This window comes from Megalobrama amblycephala, linkage group LG1 (assembly GCF_018812025.1).
Source record: "Megalobrama amblycephala isolate DHTTF-2021 linkage group LG1, ASM1881202v1, whole genome shotgun sequence".
Lineage (NCBI taxonomy): Eukaryota > Metazoa > Chordata > Actinopteri > Cypriniformes > Xenocyprididae > Megalobrama > Megalobrama amblycephala.
This window is the reverse complement of record NC_063044.1, coordinates 63,767,919-63,793,717: the sequence shown is the minus strand read 5'-3', so window position 1 is coordinate 63,793,717 and position 25,799 is coordinate 63,767,919. Positions and strand designations below refer to the sequence as shown.

The 25,799-nt window shown below is 37.3% G+C and overlaps 1 protein-coding gene across 3 annotated transcripts in view; it reads left to right on the top strand.

The window, feature by feature from the left end:
- gjc1 (gap junction protein gamma 1) overlaps window positions 1–22,201 on the top strand; it is a 30,295-nt gene extending 8,094 nt beyond the window's left edge. The window contains exons 2-3 of one of the 3 annotated variants that reach the window (XM_048208994.1): window positions 18,015–18,509; window positions 19,556–22,201. In XM_048208994.1, the coding sequence (XP_048064951.1) occupies window positions 19,610–21,043 (1,434 nt within the window). In that variant the 5' untranslated portion in view covers window positions 18,015–18,509; window positions 19,556–19,609 and the 3' untranslated portion in view covers window positions 21,044–22,201. Of the gene's footprint in view, window positions 1–14,485; window positions 15,592–18,014; window positions 18,510–19,555 lie in introns of those variants that run through there. The other 2 variants (XM_048209001.1, XM_048208993.1) reach the window with 2 other exon arrangements.
- Window positions 22,202–25,799: the final 3,598 nt, after the last annotated feature.

The window sequence follows — 25,799 nt, the reverse complement described above, 5'->3', positions numbered from 1 at the left end:
GCAATACATTTTATTTTAAACCATTTTGCTTCTCAATCTCAAGTAAATGTGACTTGATTAAAAAATCAAAAGAAGGTTCAAATATGGATCATAAAAATATGTACAAAATGGATTTAAGCCATCCAAATATCACACACATTTGAGTGATGATATTTTAGCATAAGAAGCTAAAAAAAGTTTTAAGACACAATTATCGAGGCATAGAGGAAGGTACGGTAAAGTACACGCAGAAGCTTTAATATGTCACATAACAAGCAGATGCAGCACTAATATGCTTCAGCCGTGGATTAGATTTAGCAGTCAAGGTCTGTGATGGCACACAAAGTTTATGCATAATTCATGTTATTAAGAGTTGAATCTATGAATGCTGGAGTCTATGGATTTGGGATTTGATGCATTCTCTCATTTGCCTCCCTAAAGTGCAGAGAATAGTTTGAGACCTGAATTGTAGGTGCTATATTATACAGTAAGTACAAGAGTGGAAAGTACCTGTAAATATTATTGTCCTACTTCAACAGCTGAGTTTCAGAGTAGGTTTAGAGTTGACAAATTCTCTGTCAACTCAGGTTTGATCCAGGGTTTGCGATTAATTCTGAAGCACATGCACCTGAAAGTGTGACACGTGCGGCAAACAGCCAATCACACGGAAAATGGAGAATGTCCGTTTGATTCACTTCTCGCAAGAAAGCTGCGCAATTCACTTCTCTTCTGAAGATTAAGAGATTGTTATAAAAAATATCATGAAATTAAATGCATTTACATGGCAGGAATAAACACTGAAAGTTTGAGAAGCCAGCTGAATGAAAATATCTGACTATATCAAAACATGTGAATCTAAGAAATAGGCCTAATAATTTATATAGTATCACAAAGAGCTCAAAAGAATACACGTAAGCTTAAATTGTTTAAAATCTTTATAGATTAATCCATGTATTTATATGAATTTAAAAGCAAAGTTTAATATTAATTATCAATTAATATAATAATTATATGACTATATTATATGAATTATGCATTATTATAGCTAATTCATATAATATAAAAAAATTAGTAGCAAAAGATAAGCTATTTTGTCTATAATTTTTTCACTATAAACTGCTTTAATTTGGAGTGAGAGATACAGGGGGAGTGGCTTTATTGCATCAGATATTTCACTTTACTCACAGTTGATTGGTCCAGTTTTGGTTTGCAATCTCTAAGCCAGAATAAAACCTGCTACAGAGCAGGTTAGCTGTGTAGCATAAGTTACCAGGGCGATGAACACCGCTAAAAACCAATACACCTTCGTGATCCCAAAAAAACAGAGTTTGCTCAAACTAATCTTAAACTTACCTAGCAACTGAAACCAACTTTGTGCATCAGGCCACAGTTAGCGTCCATGGCTTTGAGTTCAGGATCTTTCCTGCAGTATCTACTAGAAGATGATGACAGCAGATGATGACCACCTCCTCAAGCTATAGAATAGAATAGAATAGAATAGAATAGAATAGAATAGAATAGAATAGAATAGAACCGTTTGCTGTGTGTTTTCGGACAGTGAGCTTGAGGTCAAGACAACAGCTAGTGTAGCTCCACTGTTTACAACTGTGTGAAAGATGTTCTAGGGCCAAGCTGTGTAAATATTAAAGTTGACGTGCAAGGGAAAGTATTTCCAACAATGTGTCTGGAATATCAGGTTTTGCCCATGTTTATCCACAATATCTAGCAGAGATTTGTTGTTTGTGTGTGTGTACTTTTTTGTTTGTTTTTGTTTTTTAAATCTGCAGGGCAGAATATGTCAAACCCAGTGCGGTCTTGCTAAATTTTCCTCCAATGGAAAACCGTGATTGTGAACCTTCACTAAATCTTTACTCCACTGTGACATGGTGAACACAACCCTGTTTATCATTGTAGTGCCAATGTCAGCATAGCATGTAACGCCGCCATTGCTCCAAAACATGTTTTGTACTTTACTAGCTAGGTATGGCTAAATATACAATTTGATGAATGTATTCATCAAAGACGCATTTGAGATTCATGTTATTTCAAGTGTAAGCGAAATCTGTCCACTTGTGATCTGATCAACTGAGACAAATGTTAATAACAGGTACTATAGAAAGCAAGAAAGATTGGAATGAAGAAATTAATAGAAAAAGCATGGGTGATAAGTAGAGGTCAGACCAAGAAAGAAGAGAGAGCGAGACCATACGGAGAGTAAAAGAGAGAGATAATGAGGTGAGCTGAGGTAATGTTGACAGTTCCCCTGAGTTAATTCACTCACTGTGTGTGTTGATTAATTATGTGTGTGTGTGTGTATGCAGAGTTGTTTTCTGCATTGCTATTTAGCGGCAGTGTTACTCCACGACAAAGGAAAAATATATTATCCAGGTTGTTTACTTGCAGTTGAATGAGATGATATTTTAAGACTAGCTCAAGAAAAAATAATGCAAAGACAATAAGTAAGCAACATTTCCACATGTCTTTACTGGCTGCACACAAAAATACAGTGCTCAAACACAGTCTGATTCACACACGAATGACTCTTATCAGCCATTTCTTTTACTGAATCTTTCAAAAAGAGTTGGTTTGTTGGTTTGAATCAGTCAAATTAATTACTTATTGAATCTGTTCAAAAGTTCAATAAAAATACAGTAAAAACAACCTTGTGAAACATTATTAAAAAGACAGTTTTCTTATTAAATATATTTTAAAATGTAGTTTATTCCTGTGATGCACGTCATGTGCACGTGTCACATGATCCTTCAGAAATCATTCTACTGATTTGCTGCTCAAGAAATATTTCTTCTTATTATTATTATCAACGTTGAAAACAATTGTGCTGCTTAATATTTTTGTGGAATTTTTCTTGATTCATCAAAAGATGAATATAAAATTCAAAAGAACATCACATATTGTAATGACCCCAAACGTTTGACTTGTATGACAGTGTGTATTTAAAAATATGCATTCACAAATATAATTTGTTGCTTTTTAATAAAACAGTCATTAAAATTAAGCTTTATCCCACTGGTATAAAACTAGGAAACTATGGTAAAAGACTGGTAGTATTTTTTTCCTCTGCTGTTCATGCATGGTTTTGTCTCATTTCAAAATTATATAGAAATATAACAAATAAATGATGAATTAATAATTTGTTGATTGACTACAACAGCAACATTTTTTTTTTTCTTCATTCTGTCTCATCAGCCTCGTTGGTCAAAAATTCACGGAGTGACAGAAATGGCTTCTCAGGTCAGTAGCCACTGTACAGTGCAGTGCTTAAACTTCCTCATTTATACTCGCAAATCAAAAGCTCAGTTGTTTTTTTATGGATCATTTGTTTAAGTCATTCTGTATGGAAAATATATAGGTATAATGTTGTAATAAAAATAACAAAAATAACCTCATCATTTAGACAAAGAAAGAGCACAGATTTTCAGTATTATAAGCAATTTAAACTAATCTGTTATTAGGAGGTGATTGATCATAAACATAATGTCTAATGCTTGGTTGAGTATCATTACAAGAAGATTATTTTGTATTAATTGTTATATTTATCATATTAATACATTCAAACAACAACGTGGTTTCCAGATTCTAGTTTACGTGTGTATTTAAGTGTGTTTGTGTAACCGGTAACGATTATCACTCTGATTCTCATCACTTTAGCAGCAGTCTAATAAAGAAAAGAGCTCCAGAAATGACAGCAATCAATACCATAATCTCTCTAAGTGTTTGTGTGTGTGCATTTCTTGATATTGCACAATCCTTGCCAGTTTGAATCATGAGGCATTTTTCCTTTTCTTTTTAGCAGCACATACTCCACCATACCATTGGCAGTACCTGTGTGTTATGCATATATATTATGTACATACATGTTTTAGAATTAATATTAGATTCGACCCATAATGAACCAATTTTTACATTGCAGGACAAGCCAACACTTTGTCAGAGGCTCATAGACATGCACATATACTGTATATTCATGAACTGTTCCTTCTGGTTTATAAGAGTACATTTACTGTCTGTGGTGCTTGAATAATGATCAGAGAGGCAGAATGGAGGTCAGGGTGGAGCAGCAAATGATAATGGACGTCTAGGGTGAGATAGGGATGGTGAAGGCAAAGGACGTGAGCAGGGTCCGAAATTAAAACTTGCTCAGTGCCGAATGCAAGGAAAAATCGCTTCACCAGTAATGTAGTCATATTGTAACAATCAGAATTACAAGTCTCAGTTAAAGGGTTTGTTCACCCAAAAATGAAAATAAAAATTAAATGTAATTTATTACTCACCCTCGTGTCGTTCTCCACCCCTAAGACCTTCATCTTCGGAACACAAATTAAGATATTTTTGTTGAAATCCGATGGCTCAGTGAAGCCTCTGTTGAGAGCAAAGCCACTGAACCAAAGGTACTAAAAACATATTTTAAACAGTTCATGTGAGTACAGTAGTTCTACCTTAAAATTATAAATCGACAAGAATATTTTTTGTGCACCAAAAAAACAAAATAATGACTTTTCAACAATATTTAGAGATGGCCAATTTCAAAACACTGCTTCTTGAAGCTTCAGAGCTTTACGAATCGAATCAGTCATTCGGAGCGCCAAAGTCACATGATTTCAGCAGTTTAGCCGTTTGATATGAGATCTGAATCAAAATCGAAACAAAAGATTTGTAAAGCTCAGAAGCAGTGTTTTGAAATCGGCCATCACTAGATATTGTTGAAAAGTCGTTATTTTGTTTTTTTGTTGCACAAAAAGTATTCTTGTCACTTTATAATATTAAGGTAGAACCACTGAACTCACATGAACTGTTTAAAATATGTCTTCAGTACCTTTATGGATCTTGAGAAGTTCAGTGGCTTTGCTCTCAATGGAGGCCTCACTGACCCATCGGATTTCATCAAAAATATCTTAATTTGTGTTCTGAAGTTGAATGAAGGTCTTACGGGTGTAGAACGACATAAGGGTGAGTAATTAATGACATTATTTTCATTTTTGGGTGAACTAACCCTATAAGACATTTATGATGTTACAAAAGATTTTAAATAAATGCTGTTCTTATAAACGTTCTATTCCTCAAAGAATCCTGAAAAAAAGTTCATGATTTCCACAAAACATTAAGCTGCACAACTGTTTTCAACATTGATAATAATAAGAATTATTATCAATAATATTATACATATTATATATATTAATATTATACATTCATTTACATTAATATTATATATACATATTATACATATTATTAGTATGATTTCTGAAGGATCATGTAACTCTGAAGTAATGGCTACTGAATATTCAGCTTTGCCAAAACAAGAATAAAATACATTTTGAGTTATGTTAAAATGGAAAGTAGTTATTTTAAATATTATTACAGTTTGATCAAATTAATTTAGCCTTATTGAGCATGAGAAACTTCTTTCAAAAACATTAAAATACCTTACCTAACGTTGGTGTATATAAACCTGCCAATGATGAATGAATTATGTTTCACAAGGGTGTAAAGGGGGATGAGCAGATTTGGTCTGAACTTTTGTTTTGCTGCACATCTCAGCTCTTTTTTTTTTTATTCATTTCATTCATCAATTCATATTTTTTGCTGAACTGCTCCTTCTTGAGATGTGCTTACACTGGTCATTCACTATATCATCAATAGGTTCCTGTCATAAACCAGTAAGAAACTGGAAAAAGTGGGTGAAGGGCTCATAATCAGGGTTTTGGGGAAAGTGTAGAGTCTGTAATTTGATTTACACCATTCAGCTGAGAAGCTACCTATCCAGCAAACATGCTTTGCACAACCCCCAAAAATCCTGTTAGATGGAAAAGATGGTGAAGGCGAAAGGAAGAGGATGGATGAAGTTAACAGTGACACACAGGCGCAGATGAACAGATGAATAAGGGACGAGGGAGAGCTGAGAGAAAGAAGGGGTTGGGGGAAGGGTTGCTGGGGAGATTAATCCCGTTCACCCTTTTACATAGACACATACGTACATACACAGTCTGTGATCCATTTCTCTAACAGTTCTCTGTTTTAAGTTGAAGCATGTGTGTGTGTGTATGTATGGTGCACATATGTGTTTGAGGATTATAGATGTGAAATACTGGCCTTTTCTGTGAATCGTGCATGAATGTGAGCAGTATTGTGTATGTAAATGGCTGTAGCGTGTGTGTATTCAGAACAGTCTGTCTCTCTTCCCCCAAGTCATTTACAATTTCTGCATGGTTTGGTGAATAAGCTCCAGTGTTTGTGTGGATGTGTGTGTTTATATAGATAGATGAGAGAGCGAGAGTGAGGTTTGGTTTGACCTTTCTATTTTAAATATACAGTTATTTTCACCCATGCTCTGTCCTCTCTGTGTTTAAAAATGACATCTCTGCAGGCCACTTGTTTTTTTGTTTTTTTTCATCACAGTACATTACCATTCATAGAAATGCTGGGAAATATTATTATTGCATTCATTTATAAAAATGCTTCTCTGGAGCACTTGTGCTGGCATTCTCCTCTTGCCTCTGGATTCCCTCTGTCACCTCACTGCTTTCTTACAAATGGACTCAGCAGCTGAAGGAGAGAGCAACAAAAAAAAAAGGCCTGGATGCATGGTGCGTGTGCGTGTGTGTTTTTTGTTAAATAATGTGAATTATGCCATTTAAATCTTCTGCCTGAAGGAGCTCAGCTGTAAAAAGCACACTGCCTTAGCTGGGCTTTCCAAAAACACACACTTATACACACATTACACATGTACACACTTACACTTCCTAGTGTAATGTTTGTGAAGCTAGTTATTTTGAACCACAAGTCCACTTCTGCTCTCATTGCTTTGCTGTACAGTTTTGTTGCTGGATTGTTGTGGTCCCAAAATAATGGACCCATTGCTGTGAGACAGGAAGTAAGAAAAGTATATGCACCACCGTTCAAAGTTGTTCAAACAGTTGTGCGGCTTGATATTTTTGTGAAAACTGTGATACATTTTTTCTGGATTATTTGATTTTTTTTATTATTATTTAATGCATCCTTGCTGAATAAAAGAATTTCTTCTGACCTGTACTTTTTAACGGTAGTGTATGTCAAATTTAAAACGACAAATCTGAAATAGGAAAATATTTAACACATATTTCCATTTCAGTGGCAAAACATCAGGAATTATACATTAAATGCTTTTGGATGAATAAAACATAGAAAGAAATAGTATTGGTTTAATTAAAAATGATTTAAAAATGATTACAATTTTTTATTGTAACATTGGCTCATTTTAAGTTGTACATAATATTTTGTGCTCTAAATGAGTCACTGAACTGATTCAGTCAATGATTCAGTCTGACTGAATCAGACTATGATTCAGTAAGGCTCATGAGTTTCATTTCTGAATCAGATTCATTAAAAAGAACCGTCCTCAAATCACTATTCACTCCATATGTTTGTTTATCTTGCGCCTAGCTAGAGCACAGTGATAGAAGGTTGTGTTGATTTCTTTTTATTACTTTGTGGCGCCGTCTTTCTCTGATGTCACATCCTGTCTCTGCAAGTTCTCAGCACAGCTTTATGCCCCATGCGTGATTTTCATCCAGCATCTCTTTCCAGGTAACAGCACTCCAGTCCATTCACATAGTTGTGCAATGATACATTATACACTTATAGCTTCCCCCAGAGCTTCAGCAGGACATGCCAGTCTGTCTGTTTAATTAACAGTGTCTCTGAGGGGATTCAGCATATTAGACATACAGCAGTGGAACACAAACGCACCAGATATGTGTAAACGCTGGTGTGTGTGACTTGCCGAACTCCCGCAGGGGATCACATAATCACTTTACCCCAACGTTAGCTAAAACTGAGCAGATGTTCCCCCACCAAAAGATCTTGAATTATCCTTAATGAGAGCATCCACTGCAACACCTCTCACTTCTTGTCCAGATATTTCTGTATATTTTTCATTTAAGTGAGGGCCGGAGATAAGAATGAACACTTTCACCCAAACAGGCAGACCTAAATTTAGGTATATTTGCTTTACGTGTGAATCTAAATGTGGACCACACAGCCCTAAGCATCAGAGAATTTGTATCTTCCTCAACATGCGTTCTTCTCTCCATCTTTTTTCTCTTCATTTTGTGCATTGTACCCTGCCAGTTCCCTTTATCTCACCTTTTCAGCGTGCATGCCCCTCCCTTTCACACTTGTGCTCAATATATCTCTCCTTTCATTCTCTCACTCTCTTTCCTGTTAACACCTTTATAATTTCATCTCCTGTATGTATATTTTGCCCAAAAGCCTGTCAGTAATCAAAGTTGTCAGGGTGTCAGTATGAAAAACAGTCTTCCTTAAAAAGAAACGCACACATTTAGCTGACTCAGACTTTGCCATTTATGGGGTATTTTCATGCTGTAATCAACAGCTATGTTTCCCCTGAAGGTGTTTTGATTAATCTTCTAGTTTCAGTGTGGAGGTGCCTGCTATAGGCAACACCTAATATCTAATATCTACTTAATATCTCATCTTATTTCATACTGTTTAAGTGTAAACAAGTTACTTGTGAAGGGTTACCATTTACTTCTTTCGAACTCATAAATAAATGTTGAGATGGCATCTTTGGCTTTCTAACATCACTTTTTGATGAATTTCTAAAGGATTAAAGCTGACTGTGGTATATATGAGAAAGATTACTGTTTGTACACAACTGTGTGTTGGAGAAAGACCAAGATAGGGAGCAAGAGAGAATGTGTATTTGTGTCTGTGTGTTTACTCCTGAGTTAAGGCCCTGATATCAGTGATGTCAATGATTTATCCATGCACATCTTTCTTTATTTATTAATTCATGTGCCCTTGTAATCTTTAAATTAAAACAAGTTCCATCTCTATTACGACGTCTCTTCTCTGATGATGACTCACATGAGATCACAGCAATAGCGAACCACAACCATCCAGTCAATCCCTGACGGACAAGATCAAGTCCGGCCTACACGTTTTATTGAATCAACCGCAAGTTTGTGAATCATAATCAAATTGTGAAATTTGTCAATACCCAAATCTATGTTTTAACCATAGACTGTAAAAAAATATGTTTGCATCACATTTCTTCTGAATGATCTGCCCTTCATCATCGTTCTTCAAGAAATAATGCAATCTGAGCAGCGTTTATGTTGTAAAACTGTCTGCGATCGTATATATCTCACAAACAAATGAGCTTGTGTCCAAAGTATAATTTTTCAAAATAGTGCAGCAGTTTTAGTTATAATATCCAAGCAGTGCTGTCTGAGTTTTATATCCTCCTGCTATTGTCATTGTAGTAAATCTCAGGAACTTTTAGCCAATGCCACGATCCAACAACGTGTGTTCTGTTTATCTTCCGCATGCGAGCGCATGTACACAGACGCACATCAGTCTCGACTATTAATGCAGCAAGCCATATTTTATAACTGAAATTAGCTGCTGAGGTGACATGACGGCTCGCAGACAGCAGCGGCAATCTACCTGTCACTCAAGTGACCACGCCCTTAATTATGCAGAACTTTAAGGCTTAGTATAATTTAAACGGATGAGTTATAAAAACATTCACCCCACTCAGAGTTGTCATGAACGGCAAAATTAGCAGTATAGACCAAAACCACAATTTGAACCAGGCTGTAAACGTTTTTTTCTGCTGTAAACTTGGCCGTTTTAACATTCTGCTCTCTTCTGCAGCCTGTCCCTAGCGGCCAGTCGATGAATCGCAGTTTCAGTCTCTTCCGTATTGGCTTCACGAGAAGCTGCGGGAGGTTGCCGCTTGGTTTTAACCAAATTCACCCTAGTGTTTCGCTGTCATAATTTTAAAGACAAGCATAGCACATATTTTTCAGGGTGGTCTGTAAAGGAGCATATTATTAGTTTGAAAAACTTACTGATTCTATGCAAATCAATTTATATGCTCTTAAATTTAGACACTGCTTAAACTGAGAAAGATTCTGTCAGCATTGGATGTTTTGACCGAAAATCAGTAAGTGTCTTGAGATTCAGACTTTTGGAATCTTTGGGCTCAATAATTTGTGAATGCAACTCAACATAACAATGTTGGCTATTGAACAAATAAATAAGATTTTTTGCGTGTGTGAATGCATTGAAAAGATTTGAGTTAGTGGGAACAATCAAAGAGTCCATGTTAATGCCTTAAAGGGTTAGTTCACCCAAAAATGAAAATTCTGTCATTTATTACTCACGCTCATGTCATTTCACACCCGTAAGACCTTCGTTAATCTTCAGAACACAAATTAAGATATTTTAGTTGAAATCCGATGGCTCCATGAGGACTCCATAGGGAGCAATGGACACTTCCTCTCTCAAGATCCATAAAGGTACTAAAAACATATTTAAATCAGTTCATGTCAGTACAGTGGTTCAATGTTAATATTATAAAGCGCCGAGAATATTTTTGGAGCGCCAAAAAAAAACCTAAATAACGACTTATTTAGTGATGGCCGATTTCAAAACACTGCTTCATGAAGCTTCGGAGCACAAATTAATCAGTGTATCGAATCTGCTGTTCGGAGTGCCAAAGTCACGTGATTTCAGCCGTTGGCAGTTTGACACGCGATCTGAATCATGATTCGATACGCTGATTCATTTGTGCTCCGATGCTTCATGAAGCAGTGTTTTGAAATCGTCCATCACTAAATAAGTCGTTATTTTGTGTTTTTTTTGGCGCTCCAAAAATATTCTCGTCGCTTTATAATATTAATATTGAACCACTGTACTCACATGAACTGATTTAAATATGTTTTTAGCACCTTTATGGATCTTGAGATAGGAAGTGTCCATTGCTCCCTATGGAGGCCTCACTGAGCCATCGGATTTCAACTAAAATATCTTAATTTGTGTTCTGAAGATTAATGAAGGTCTTACAGGTGTGGGACGACACGAGGGTGAGTAATAAATGACAGAATTTCATTTTTGGGTGAACTAACCCTTTAAGTATGGAATATAAAATAAATAATGGAAAGATCATTCGCCTCTTGCAGGTATAAAAGAGAACGTTTGTAGTGTGTTTCTGCATTTTGTTACTAAACATTCACGCTTAAATTAATCATTAAATTAATTTGGTGATTGAATACACTGATGGCCTATAATTAGACTCTAAAGTTTTAACATCCTCCCACTAATTTAGCTGCAAGACGGTTTATATGATTAACGGCTGTGTGCTGTGGGTTTTATCAGGGATTATAGACATAATAGGTAGTGCATGGTAATGAGCTCCAGCAATAAACTCCAGCTAGTTGTCCCTTAATAAGCACACCATGCTAGCAAGCAGCCACACCTAATGTCGGTAAATATTTGTTGCTGTTTGTGCAACATTTGAGGAATTTTTCTCCCCCAAACATGTATAATCTGTGTCCATGGATGCTCTTTGGTTTCCTTCTTTAGGTCAGATGGTATGACATAACTTTAAGATTTAAAATGACAGTTTTGTTACTTTTTATTCATGTTTTGCCTCTGTAGGAAGTATATAAGACTTTCCTTCAGAATAATTCCATGATAGGCTATAATCCCAAATTAGATGTTGTATTTATCTCATATCGTAACAGCAAACATTTTAATCCTACACACCTCCCAATTTGTTCTTCACAGCGCTGTCTACCTTCTTAACACTAATTAAATATCTGCCCTCCCACCACTAATTAAAAAGTGTTAGGTACACAGGCGGATGCTGGGATGCCTGGGGAGGTAGAGGTATGACAACCTTTTCTCTCTCTCTTAGTTATGAATTTAGCAGGGTTTATGTGTGAGTAACTGTGTATTCATGACGCTTACAAATGCCTCAAGCTGTGCTCCAACACATTATGTTTACACTCCAGTACACGTCCCCTCTATACGTACATAATCATATGCAAAGTATTTCCCTCTGATAAGCATGCATGTATATTCAAGACTAATCTAAACCTGATTCAACCACAGTGGTAATCATCTATCAAAATAACATAGGCTAATGGTTCACTTTGGATGATTAAACACAAAATTGAGGCTTTGAGTGCATAGTATGCTGTACAATTAAATTTACTAGCTGACTCAAAATGCCGTGTATAATACATATTTCTGGGCAACTGCCTGCATACAAATGCTTGTATTGTGAAGAAATACATTTGTAGCATTATAAAACAAAAGACTCCTAAAAATTAGGAATGCACCGATACCACTTTTTCCAGAATGAGGCCGATACCGATACTTTCATTTTTTGTATTCGCCAATACCTGTATTTTCATTGCATTTGTAACTTTAAAATAAATTAGGTATAGAGAAACCAAAAGAATGTGAATCATTATCGTTGATTAAATTTGTTTAGCAAATAGCCTATATATTTCCTTCAATTATTTTCATGCTTGATTATGCCCGTTAAAATGTATTGTACAAGCTTCTCTTACTTTCAATGTTCATTCTATTGCTCTATCATATTTTATCTTTCATTTAATAGCACAGGGCATATTTAGAGCTGCTTCAGCCGGGCTCAGTGTTATAGGATGTTTTTTCAACTGGCCTGGTTGTGTCAGTAGTTTCAAATGTTTAGATATATCATAACTCTCTATTACAACAAAAACTACTAGCCTAATTAATGTCAACTTAAAACATTATTAAAGACAAGTAAACTGTCAGTAATAAAATAAGAACACATTATCCAATTACAAATAGCACAAATAAATACAATAGAACAAAGATACAAATAAAATAAACAGTGCTTTTCAGGTTTCCAGGTAGGTCATAACGGTAGTTTTCAGGTACAGAATTTGAATAAAGTAAACAAATGTAAAATAACACTGCATAGTTTTCACTTTTCAAATTAAATTCAAATGAATCTTCATTAAAGTTACAAAAGTAATTCAGTCAAGAGCAGTGAGTGATTTCTTTGTCCTTTGTTGTTTGATTACACTCTAAAAAATGCTGGGTTAAAAACAACCCAAGTTGGGTTGAAAATTGACAAACTCAGCGATTGGGTTGTTTTAACCCAGTGGTTGGGCTAAATGTTTGCCCAACCTGCTGGGTAGTTTTATTTAAACCAACTATTGTTTAAAAATTGCTATATGGCTATAGCTTAAAATGAACCCAAAATAGTTGGGAAATTAAAAACCAGATGCAATTAGAGGCAACAATAATAGACAAAAGGTGAATGTTTATTAATAAGCTTTAATATTTTATGTAATAGTCTTTAATAGTTTAACAGTTTATTAATATACATTTATTAATAAGCAATTTAATAAATGTTTATTGTTTAAGAATTATTCATTGAACATTAATAAATGTTCATTTCCAACATATTTGGGTTAATTTTAATTAAGCAATACAGTAATTTTTAAACAATAGTTGAGTTAAATAAAACTACTCAGCAGGTTGGGCAAACATTTAACCCTACCGCTGGGTTAAAACAACCCAATTGCTGGGTTTGTCCATTTTCAACCCAACTTGGGTTGTTTTTAACCCAGCATTTTTTAGTGTGTAACATTAAAAACACAGCAGCAGGTTTATATAGCAAATATAGACAGCAAATCGCTGTCTGAGACACGGCTTTCTGGGCACGTACTTTGGATGTTAGCGCACAGTTTACTTTTTGGCCTGTAATCGTCCTGTAATAATGTAGGGAACTACTCATTATCAAAGACTATAGAATAACACAAGACGTGTCACTCGTATTGTTTTGAATGGGAGAAAGTGTAACGCGCAATATGGCGGAATAAGTCCCGCCTTCTAAATAAGAGCCAATCGCCGACTGGTAAAGTCATCGCGTCACTTCAGCGGCCGTTAGAATCACCAGTTTCTATAGAAACAGTCAGACGCGCGCGCTCGAGGAGACGCATATTTAGGTCTGCGCATACGCATTAGCTTGATCCAGCCTGAAAAATAGTTTTTTGTCATGATTCGAGCATTTAAAAACTAAATTTATGAGCCGGTTGTTGTCAGATTTCATTGGTGATTTCAAATATGAAATTTAATCGTAAGGTTGGCGAACAGTTTTGGAGAATTTGATGTTTCCCCATTCAAAGAGATAGGAGCTGCATGATGCCCAGGATGCCCAAGAGGCGTTTCAAAGATGGCCGCCGAGTGAAATGACTTGTCTTAAAGGGACTTTGTCATTATACATAAATCAAGTAACAATTTTTATTTGCATATAGGATTTAGTTTTAATCCAAATGACGCATATGTGGTGAGTGCATGCTGCGTGGTATCAGTATCAGAACATTTTAATGAGTATGATTACACAAGAGCAGTATCGATACTTTTATCTGTATTGGTGGATCCCTATTACAAAATTCACACTGTCCTGTTACTAGGGTTGGGTATCTTGGGAACCATAACCAATCTTGGTAATCATAACTGATTTATTTAAATTTATTCATGTCGCTTGGTCCCAGTAACTGAATTCTTAATGAATTACATAAAATCACTGAAAAGTTTACAACAATTCTTGCACAGTGTTTTAACTTTTAACATATAGCTTTTAAGAGCTTCTTGTTATTTATCTTGTTGTGGTTTAAAGGGATAATTCACCCAAAAAAATTATAAGCAACAAGGGACTATATGATAGAGTAAAATATAAGATCTTCATTGTGCAGGCCATTATCAGATTCTGTCATGAATTAATCACATTTCATGTTGACTTAACTGAGAGGTCTTTCACATTGATTCCCGAGCCAAAATCTACAACAAACTTCTAACATTACAAATCATAATTACTGGGGAAATGTTTTCATTGAGCATTCCAATGCAGGAACGCCTCTCTCTCTCTCTCTACAAACTAATGTAGTCACATTAAATGATTGTTTCCTTATCACGCTTGGGGAATGTGTGTCGAATTTTAATGAGATTTTTCCCACTCACTGTCTGTGGAAGTAGCTGTGAAATCCTGCGATTGTAATCTCGCCTCACTCTTTACTGTGAGAGAAACACATAAAGAAAGAGTGGGGAGAGATAAGAACGAGGGGGAAAACAGGGTTTGGAATAAGAATGTGAGCGCTGGAGATCGCTGGAAGCTCTAATTTAAGCCATGACCAAAGATGGGCAGATGAATAGAAGAGCAAGCATTAAGAAGTTCCCTTCCTTCCAGCAGTGTGTTGTGAAAGTGCTAGAGAGAGAGAGGGGCTTTAGAGAGGAAGTAGAGGGGGTTGGCGATAAGGTTATGGGTAAGATATTGCTTACTCACTTATCTGTGACAAGTGTGCCTATCTTTGTGTTTGTGTGTTGTAGAGGAAGGAGGTTGCGGAAATCTTGGTCTCTTGTTACAGGCTTGAACATCACCCGTGATTTTGGCTTTCTTCTCTTGTTCTCCCCTCATCATTGTCTGTTCCCCTGCCGTCAGGGATATTAACCCACCCAGCCTCCCACATCAAAACCATAACACTCCCCCCTCAAACCACAACCCTCTCTGACCCAGTTTTTGGGGTAAAGGGCTAGTGTGCACTTTTGAGAGTCTTCCCCTCGCGCATTCTTCATGGCGACACATGCTCATGAACACCCATACTGTATGTGTGTGTAGGTCTCTGGTGTTGCTGTAAGGTCAGTGGTCTCTGATCTCCAAGGCTGCTCTTCAAAAGAGATGGATGCAGAAATGAGAAGAGGGAAAGCAGACAAAGAAAGGCATGAAAGACAGAATGTCGAGTATGTGTGAGTACAACTTTCACGGCGTGTGCTTGTGTGACTTAACAGGCGAATACGTCATTGCTGACCTGACTTGACTTGAAGTCAGTATTTCTGTGAACAGGATGGGAATTTTGCTTTATGTGTCTCACGAGATATGGCATGTGTTGTATTATGTCCCTCTACTGTGAATGAGTGAATCCCAAGTAGGGGATTAATTTTGCTTTGCCAAACCTATAAAACAATTTTATTAAAATTAGAATATATTAGAGGACTGTCAACAAATAACAAAACTACTTTTTTTTCATTCATTTATTTTTATGGTCTGTTCCTGTAATAGTACTAAAAAATGCTGAATGATATCCACTGTATTACTGTATAAGGTACAGTAGTAGGAGCACATTCTGGTTTATTATAGAGTAATGAAGCTCTGGGGGTACATAAGACAAAAAATGTTGGGACACAGTGCTGTAAATGTCTGAGATGGCAAACAGAGAGAGAGAATGTGTGGATGGATGGATGAAGGGTATAGATTGGCTTTGACATGGGCACAGGGGCATTTTGCTGAATCTGTACACTGTCTGTCCCTGCCAAGGGGCAGGGCATGAGAGCTGAGTGTGTGTGTGTGTGTGTGTGTGGATATAGAGGCCCTCAAGAGTAACAGGGGACTCCGGCTTTAATCAGTGAATAGGGTCAACAATTATAGCAGGAATGCCTAAATGCATTCAGGACAAAATGTTTTGGGTTCTGCTGCATGAGCCTTGTTCTCAGTTTAGAAAAACGTATTTCTGTTCGAAAGTTTTGGGTTGGTCGGTAAGGTTTTTTGGTGACACTTTACAATAAGGTTCATTAGTTAGCATGGTAACACTTTATTTTAGGGTCTTTTAACTAGTTTATTAGCTTGCATATTTAACTAGCTTATTAGCTTGCATATTACTAGAATATTGGCTATTTACTAGTACTTATAAAGCACATATTAATGTCTTATTCTGCATGACCTTATTCTACATTCTTAATACTACCCAATACCTAAACTTAACAACTAACTTATTAACTATTAATAAGCAGTAAATTAGGAGTTTATTGGGGGAAAAGTTGTAGTTATGTGTTCCCTATACTAAAGTGTTACCGTTAACATTAGTTAACGACATTAGTTAATAATAACTAATAATTTCTACTGTATTTATTAATCTATGTTAATGTTAATTTCAACATTTACTAATACATTATTAAAATCAAGAGTTGTATTTGTTAACATTAGTTAATGCACTGTGAACTAACATGAACATGTTAGTTAATAAATCAATGTTAACAAATGAACCTTATTGTAATGTATTTTTTTAGATGTTTTTAGAAGAATTCTCATATGCTCACCATTTGATCATTTAGTTGGTCAAAAATACAGTAAAAACAGTTCAAAAACAGTTAAAATAACTTTATATTTTCAAACGTAATTTATTCCTGTGATCAAAGCTGAATTTTCAGCATCATTACTCCAGTCTTCAGTGTCACATGATCATTCAGAAATCATTCTAATATGAGGATTTGATGAAACATTTCTTATTATTATCAATGTTGAAAACAGTTGTGCTGCTTTTTGTGGAAGACATGATAGTTTTTTTTATGATTCTTTGATGAATAGAAGCTTCAAAAGGACAGCATTTATTTGAAATTGTAACGATGCAAAAGTCTTTGTCCCAATTTTGATTTGCATCCTTGTTAAATAAACGTTAATTAAGTTGAGTTGATTTCTTACCAACCCAAAATTTTGAATGTTAATGTATATGGAAAATTATGAAAGGATCTCAAAAATATGTTTTGTATTTAATTATCTTTATGATGTTGTTAATTGTTTTGTTGTTGTGTTGTTGTTGTTGTTGTTGTTGTTGTTTTGTTTTTTTACATTAAATAACTCTTATCTCACATTAAGTAATGTTATTAAATTATTAAAGCATAAACAGATTAGTTTTTTACTTGGCATGAAACCACAGGGGATGTCTTGTCCTTTGACATATAATTAACGTGACACAATACTAATGCTGAGGCGCAATTTATTTTGTGTGAGCATGTCTAATATCCACACAGGAGCATTTTTATATTATTTTATGGTTGTTAGTTGACTCCCTGTGGCCACAGCCTGTGTGTGAGCGAGCGTATGCCCATTTGTGCTCAACTGTCACAGATACAAAACAAAGTCCTTTATTCCCTTTGGGAGTGAGTGCTATTTCAACCTTGAGAGACAGAGAGTGTGATAGAGAAAGAGAAACAAACGAGTGATGGTGAGAGGATGGGGCATAACAGCAAAGCAGTCATTCAGGGACAGATGATACAGGGTAACCAGTGGATCCGTCTCGTGTTCTGTGCGTCCATTCTGTTTTCAGTATGTGTGCGTTCATTGTTTGTGTGCCTACATACGAGCCACGTTCTAAGTCTATGTTCTTCACCCCTAGTGCCTCTACCAGCACAGTGAGACGCAGATTAAAGGTGAAGGGCTAGTACACATCAGCGCTTACCCACTGCTGAGGTCCTCTTCTGGGCAGGAGGAACAGGAAAGCCCTGGACCCTCTGGTCCTGTTGGACCCTGTCAGGTCCTGTTTTCAAAGTGACCCTTGAAAAGAAATAAATTAACCTCCCCTCCCCTTTCTCAAACATACATACTATATACCTGGATTTATACTAAAATATTATATGAGATATTATAATATTACATGTCTCCCTTGTGTTAGACTGCTCAGATGTGACCTTAAATGGTCATAACAATCAATACCTCATATGCTTTATTGGATGGAGAAATCCAAACATTCATTTACAAAAAAAAAAAGAAAAAAAAAAAAAAAGCCAAACAAGAACATGCAGAGACAAACCAGAGAGGTCACACACTCACCCGCTCACCACAGCTGTTCTCCCTCAGGGAAGATTTGTGTGGTTCAGGCTCACTGCTCAAGGTAATTGTGTCTGCGTATGTGTGTGTGTGAAAGAGAGAGTTCCGTTCATTGAGTCTATTAACACTAGGTTGACCTTTTATCGAGCAATATATCTAGCAGAATACACAATGAACAATATACATGGATGAAATATATATTGGTACCATATTGGTTATTATTGGCCCCTTTTTCAGTTTGGATTAAATTATTGGATATCTAATGGTGCTAATTTCCTCTTTTTTTCATTTAGATGACCTTTTCCTTCATTTAACGTTCACTAGAAGTTAATACACTTATAATAACACTGTTAAATATAATCTATTAAATATAGCAATCTCCAATTTTTCAAAATGCACATACTAATGTTTTGAGATATAAATTATTTTGTAGCATTTAAAACTATAGTAGAGTTCTAGTTTTTATTTTTATTTAGACAAATAGTATAATTTTTAAAAAGGCCTTTTTTTCTTTGTTTTCAGCCATAAGATGAAAATAATTATGGCCACATCCTTGACATAAGTGCTGTTTGATTTCGCATATTATAATGAAGTTTGCATAAAACTTTATCCAAAACTTAGACTAAATTTTTTTGTTTCAAGTTATATTTTTGATTTATACTTTGATTTATAGTATTTCTAATAATGCAAATACAAATATCTACTTCAGTAATGAAATACTTGAATATCCCAAACACTGTTTGTCAAGACAATGTTTCAGTAACGTCAAATCATCAATAAAATGACAATGGTTGTATCATACATACATAGCTCATATAATGCTAACAAAACTGCATTTTTCAAATTGATCTGGTTTCTGTAGTGAAAAAAAAAAAATCAAAAAGGGACTGGCTTTTTAAAATGAAAGGTGGGACTTCCAATCCTACAGATGCCATATTGAGAGTTGCCCTTTTTCATAAGTGCTCCAGCTCCTACTCCTTACAATGATATATTTTTTTCATAACTGCATATCAAATATTGCACTGAAGATATTATGCTTTACGTTGTTTTAAGGTATTCACTTTTCATTATTATGCACTTATATTTGAAACTCTCTGTGTTTGTTCACAGAGTCTGTGAGCTGTGCAGTGTGGGACGCTGTCTGCCCCGTTGTCATCAGACGTCATGAGCTGGAGCTTCCTGACGCGTCTGCTGGAGGAGATCCAGCACCACTCCACGTCGGTGGGGAAACTCTGGCTCACTACGCTAGTTGTCTTCCGCATCGTGCTGACTGCGGTGGGCGGCGAGTCCATATACTACGATGAGCAAAGCAAGTTTGTCTGCAACTCAGGCCAGCCGGGATGTGAGAACGTCTGCTACGATGCCTTCGCACCACTCTCGCACGTGCGATTCTGGGTTTTCCAGATCATCCTGTCCGCCATGCCCTCTCTGCTCTACATGGGCTACGCTGCCAATAAGATCTCCCACAGCGAGGACTTGCGGGGCGGCACAGGGGCCGGTGCTCCAGCGGCAGGTGACTCGGCAGGGGGCGGATACACCCAGCGCAGACCGAGAAAGATGTACTTTGGGGCACGGCAGCATCGACCAGGACACGAGGATGGGGAAGAAGAACGTGAGGATGACCCCATGATTTACGAAGTGCCTGAGATAGACAACACTCGTCGGGAGTTGGTGCCCCCACGACCCAAACCCAAAGTGCGTCACGACGGGCGTCGTCGTATCCGAGATGATGGCCTGATGCGAGTGTATGTGTTACAGCTTCTAACGCGCTCCGCACTGGAGGCTGGCTTTCTGGCGGGACAGTACCTGTTGTACGGTTTTCGTGTGGAACCAATCTTTGTGTGCTCAGATAAGCCCTGCCCGCACAATGTGGACTGCTTCATCTCACGCCCTACCGAAAAGACCATCTTTCTCCGAATCATGTACGGCGTCAGCTGCCTTTGCCTGCTGTTAAACCTGTGGGAAATGATTCATCTCGGAGTGGGAACCATCAGCGATGTACTGCGTAAGCGAAACGCTGCATCCACTGATGATGAGTACCAGCTTGGCCTGCTTGCGGCGGGGGGCGTGTCTGTCGGAGTAGGCGGCCCCTCACTCAGCGAGGGGGAACCAGGAGGTGGAGTTGGGGGTGGTGCTCGAGAAGCGGACTATGTTGGTTATCCCTTTTCCTGGAACACCCCTTCTGCACCACCAGGGTATAACATCGTGGTGAAGCCCGAGACAATGCCGTACACAGACCTGAGCAACGCCAAGATGGCGTGCAAGCAGAACCGTGCCAACATTGCACAGGAAGAGCAGCAGCAATACGGCTCCAATGAGGACAACTTCCCATCTGCAGGTGAGGCGCGGCCGCCGCCCATCAACAAAGATGTGATACAGTTAGAGGCGGCGATTCAAGCCTATACCTTGCAGCACAATGCTAGCAATAACCACGATGAGCTCAACGACACCAATGACATCGACGAGAAGCCTCAGAGTAACATCACCACAGTACCACAGAAGGAGCGAAAACAACGGTCCAAGCATGGGAAATCTGGGAGTGCTGGGAGCAGCAGCAGCAGCAAGTCAGGAGAAGGCAAACCATCTGTCTGGATCTGACATTTACACGCAAACATTTCAAATTTGTGGGCACACTCTCATCCATTTCTACATGTTTTCTAGACACAAAATATTGTGTGTATCCCACAGATTACAAAGACTGCGCATTCGCAATTGGAAAATATGCTGTATATATATTTTTAAATGCTTTCAGTGCCTTAAAGAAACTCTGTGAATAAGATGGATTTTTCTTCATTTTTCTTGATCTTCCTAAAATAATCTTGTGTTGTCAAGATTATGTTGAGCTCTAAGAACATTCCCTCATAATCCTGAAAAAAACGTTCCGTTTTCAAAGTTTGGGACTATTCAGTGAGTTACTCAGTGAGAGAAAGTCTTCCTTGTTGGATCCCTTCGGAATGGTGATGACACTACAGTCCGATTCCAAGCCAGCTGTCTTCCTCTTTCCAGTGTTAAACAATAGCTTTTACATAACAATGCTATAACAATGCAATGATGCACCAATGCAGTGGTGGTACACTGTGGTCTTGAAGACCCAACAAAACTGAATGGTCCTGTGGAATAAGCTGATAAGCTGTAATCTATATTTACAAACACATTCAGTGCCATTTTTGGTCACACTTAGAGCTATGGGTGTTAAGAGGCATCAGTGCGATGACTTTCAGTTCTAGAAATTCCCCCAGTTTCGAAATATCTGTAGTTTTTCTAGCCACAAAGACTTGGGATATTCAGTTGATGGATCCGCATCCTACTCTGTACTTGTACTATCCCCTAGTGGTGAAGGAAGCAGTTGCAGTCTAGTCTTATCAGCCATATAAATATATACAGGGTTCCCACAGTCCTGGAAAACCTGGAAATAACATGGAATTTTAAAAGTGTGATTTCCAGGCCTGAAAAAAAAAAATATATATATAAAGGAATAGAAAATTAGAAGGGAATTAATATAAGTGCTCAGTTTTCTTGGTTGTTTCTTTAGATAGAAATGACTCTTTTTGAGTTCAATAGTCATTATAACATTTTTTTTTTTTTTTATCTGTGTGCAGTAATTGAATAGTGAATGGAAACAGTTGGTCCTAAAGTGTGGGATCCCTGTACATTAAGGTGCATATGAACATTTTTCATTAAAGGAACACTCACTCTTTTTTTGAAAATAGGCTCATTTTCCAACTCCCCTGAGTTAAACAGTTGAATTTTACCGTTTTCGAATCCATTCAGCCGATCTCTGGGTCTGGTGGTACCACTTTTAGCATAGCTTAGCATAGTTCATTGAATCTGATTAGACCATTAGCATCTCGCTCAAAAATAACCAAAGAGTTTTGATATTTTTCCTATTCAAAACTTGTCTCTTCTGTAGTTACATTGTGTACTAAGACGGACGGAAAATAAAAAGTTGCGATTTTCTAGGCCGATATGGCTAGGAACTATGTTCTCATTCCAGCGTAATAATCAAGGAACTTTGCTGCCGTACCATGGGTACAGCGGCGCAATGATATTACGCAGCGCCTGTGACCCTCTGCTTGCACAGGGAGCGTGCCTTGCAACCATGGAGACATTTGTGAGAGGCGCTGCGTAATATCATTGCGGTACGGCAGCAAAGTTCCTTGATTATTACGCTGGAATGAGAGTATAGTTCCTAGCCATATCGGCCTAGAAAATCGCAACTTTTTATTTTCCGTCCGTCTTAGTACACAATGTAACTACAGAAGAGACAAGTTTTGAATAGGAAAAATATCAAAACTCTTTGGTTATTTTTGAGTGAGATGCTAACGGTCAGATTCCATGATCTATGCTAAGCTATGCTAAAAGTGGTACCGCCAGACCCAGAGATCGGCTGAATGAATTCAAAAACTGTAAAACTCAACTGTTTAACTCTAGGGGAGTTGGAAAATGAGCCTATTTTCAAAAAAAGTGGAGTGTTCCTTTAAGATTCCCAGGTGAAAAAAGTACACTTCGATAATGTACTTAAAGTTCTCTGTTTTCATGCACTAATTTTGTACTTAAAGGCCCACTGAAGTGCCTTGGAATATGCAGCTTTATTCACTGCGTTGATGTAATTTCCAATGAAACAGGGCGGGATATATCAAGAAGCTCCTCCTCTTTTTTCAAAATAGCCAGTAGCGTTTCACCTAGATCACAGTTTGGCCAGAGCCGTTGAGCTCATAAAACTCAATTTTCCTCATAATATCTAACAGTTTCCCCTCCATATTTCATTAAAATATAGCATTGTTTGTATAGTTCAAATGTGTCTGAACGTTTTGTGGCCCGCGCTGACTCGCGCAAATGACCCGCTCTGTGCTCTCGTGTACTCGAACTGCGGCGGTTCACATGACACTAAAGCGAAAACGGACTTCATTTGCGTCAATATATTAAGCATAATTACACTGTCTGAATCGTTCCCTATCCTCTATATAGTGCACTATGTGCCGTTCACCATATAGAAACTAGTAAATGTGTGAACAAATGACCGATTTCAGCCGCAGCTTCAGCATCTGTTTATAGTGTAGGAAGGGGCGGGACTTCAGATTCTAGAGAGCATTTGATTGGACAGAAGATTTGATGAGAAGCTGAAGTCCGTGGTGATGTCATGTAAATCCGTGATCCATTTTAGCGGAAGTGAGAGACTGTAAGTTTTGAATGCCTGTATCTCCTAAATGTGAATTTTGTTGCTTATTCATAACCTTAAGGCTAACATATTCATACTAAAAGCTGAAAAACTTTTTAAATGTTGATTTCAGGGGGACTTTATTATACTAAAAATTCTTCATTAGTACTTCTTAAGATAAGTTCATATTCATGGTGTCTCAAAATAGCACAGATGAGTACACTTAGATGTTCTTAAGATGATCTTAAGAAGTACTAATAAAGAATTTTAGTAAACAGAGCACTTTAAGTACTTTATGGAAGTGTACTTTTTTTTTTCTCCTGGGTTGTCTTGACAGAAACTCACTGTGCATTGTTGCTATTGATCTAGTGAACATGTATTTGTGGGAACATCCTCTGGCTCTAAGAGACTTAATATATCCGATCCAAGTAGCAGGTCTAACTTGGTCCAATTGAGATTTTAACAGTGCAATCAATGTAGACATCCAAGATACACACATACAGTCTCATGCACACTGTGTTAAGAGTCTTCCATTTTCTCTCATACTGCCACATTCCAACTTGCGAGACTTTTGCCTTTATGTGGGATGTTTCATTTTGTGATGATTGCCATTGGAGACCAAATACTGTTTGTCACAATAAAGACATCAAGCTACTATGCAGTCATGCGGACAGAGAAAAACACGCCATAGAACACCATTGTGTGTGCCTGCGTGTGTGCGCGCTTGCGTGTGCTGTAGCTGAGGATGAGGAGGTGGGGGAGTGATTGCATGAGTGCATGTGAAAAATTTTTGATTAGCAAATTAAAGAAATAAAAGAGAATCCCTTTACATATCAGCATTTCAGCAGTATTTATTGATGCTGAAGATTGTGGCATTAGATTTGTGGTTTCTATAAGCGAGACTTGACTTGTTTGTATTTTTAAACATCAATTAGATTTCTTTTTTTATTAGCTTTTTTAATACAAGGAACTCGACAGTGCACATATGATTTGATTATTACAAAATACGTTTTGTAGGATGGATTTTTTATGATTTTGTTGCCTTTAATTGTAGCAAAACAAAACAGTTTTATGTATGTACTTGTAGTCAACCAGTTCAGACATTTCCCAGTGTATTCAGTGAATCCTTTATTCATAGTCATAATATGATTTTGCATGGGAGCGAAAATAGGAATGTTTAGGGGAATTTCCACAGCACTCTTTCCCATGGAAAACTGTACATGTACACAAAAAGGATTTTTCAGTGTAACTACTTTGACCTTTTCTGTGTGGGTGCGTGTTGGAGTTTCTAGCAGCTGTATATATTTGAGCGCTCCAGATGGAGTGAGTATAAGAGACCCCTCTGCCCCACATCTGAGCACCACTGCGTGTGTTTGCGTTTATACGTGAGTGCGTGGAGTCAGGGTTAGCCGAGGTAATCCTCAAGAAAAGCCTCTCTCGTACTTTTGTCAGCTGTCTGAGAAAGAGAAACTGAAGTAAGCTACTTTACTCCAGAGTTCGACACATCACTTTGAAAGCAAGTCTTCTCAGCAGGTCACAATGAAGTGTGAGGGCATTCTTCTTACTGACGAGCATGTGTGAGCGTGAGAGCATGCGTTTCTATTTATTGTCCTTTCCTGGTTATCATCAAGCCAGTAATGTGTTTGATAAGACCTTTGTTTTGTCCTGACTGGTATGTGTTTCTATAAATGTTGTCACTGTGTTTGAAAATGAGGGGGAAAAAAATGCTTTTAATGTGCCAAGCTGGATTGTCCAGCAATGTACAATTATTTCCAATTTTTGAAAACCCTCTCTTTGGATTTGGAAATGCATGTTCAGAGCTATTTTGTTAATAAAATGAAATAAATGGGAATTATGTGCGTCTCTGAGAGCAAATATGTGCATTTGGCATATAAAGGCACCCGTGTCAAATGAACATTTTTGATTGTTCGTGAAGGGGTCAGCCTATTATTCATCCCTATCTTTGACAGATGATGTATTTTTGCGGGGGCGATCCACGTTTGTCGCTCTAACTCATGTCCAGAACATCAACTGTTTCTTGGAATTTGTCAAAGCAGGTTTCCTCTCAGAATGGATTCCATAAGGCATCAGATTGGACTGTGAACCATTAACAGATGATGAGGTGGGGGGGGGACAGTAGTGTCAAATGAGGTTCCCAATGGGAATGTCTTTGCCTTAAATGGGTGTAACACAGAT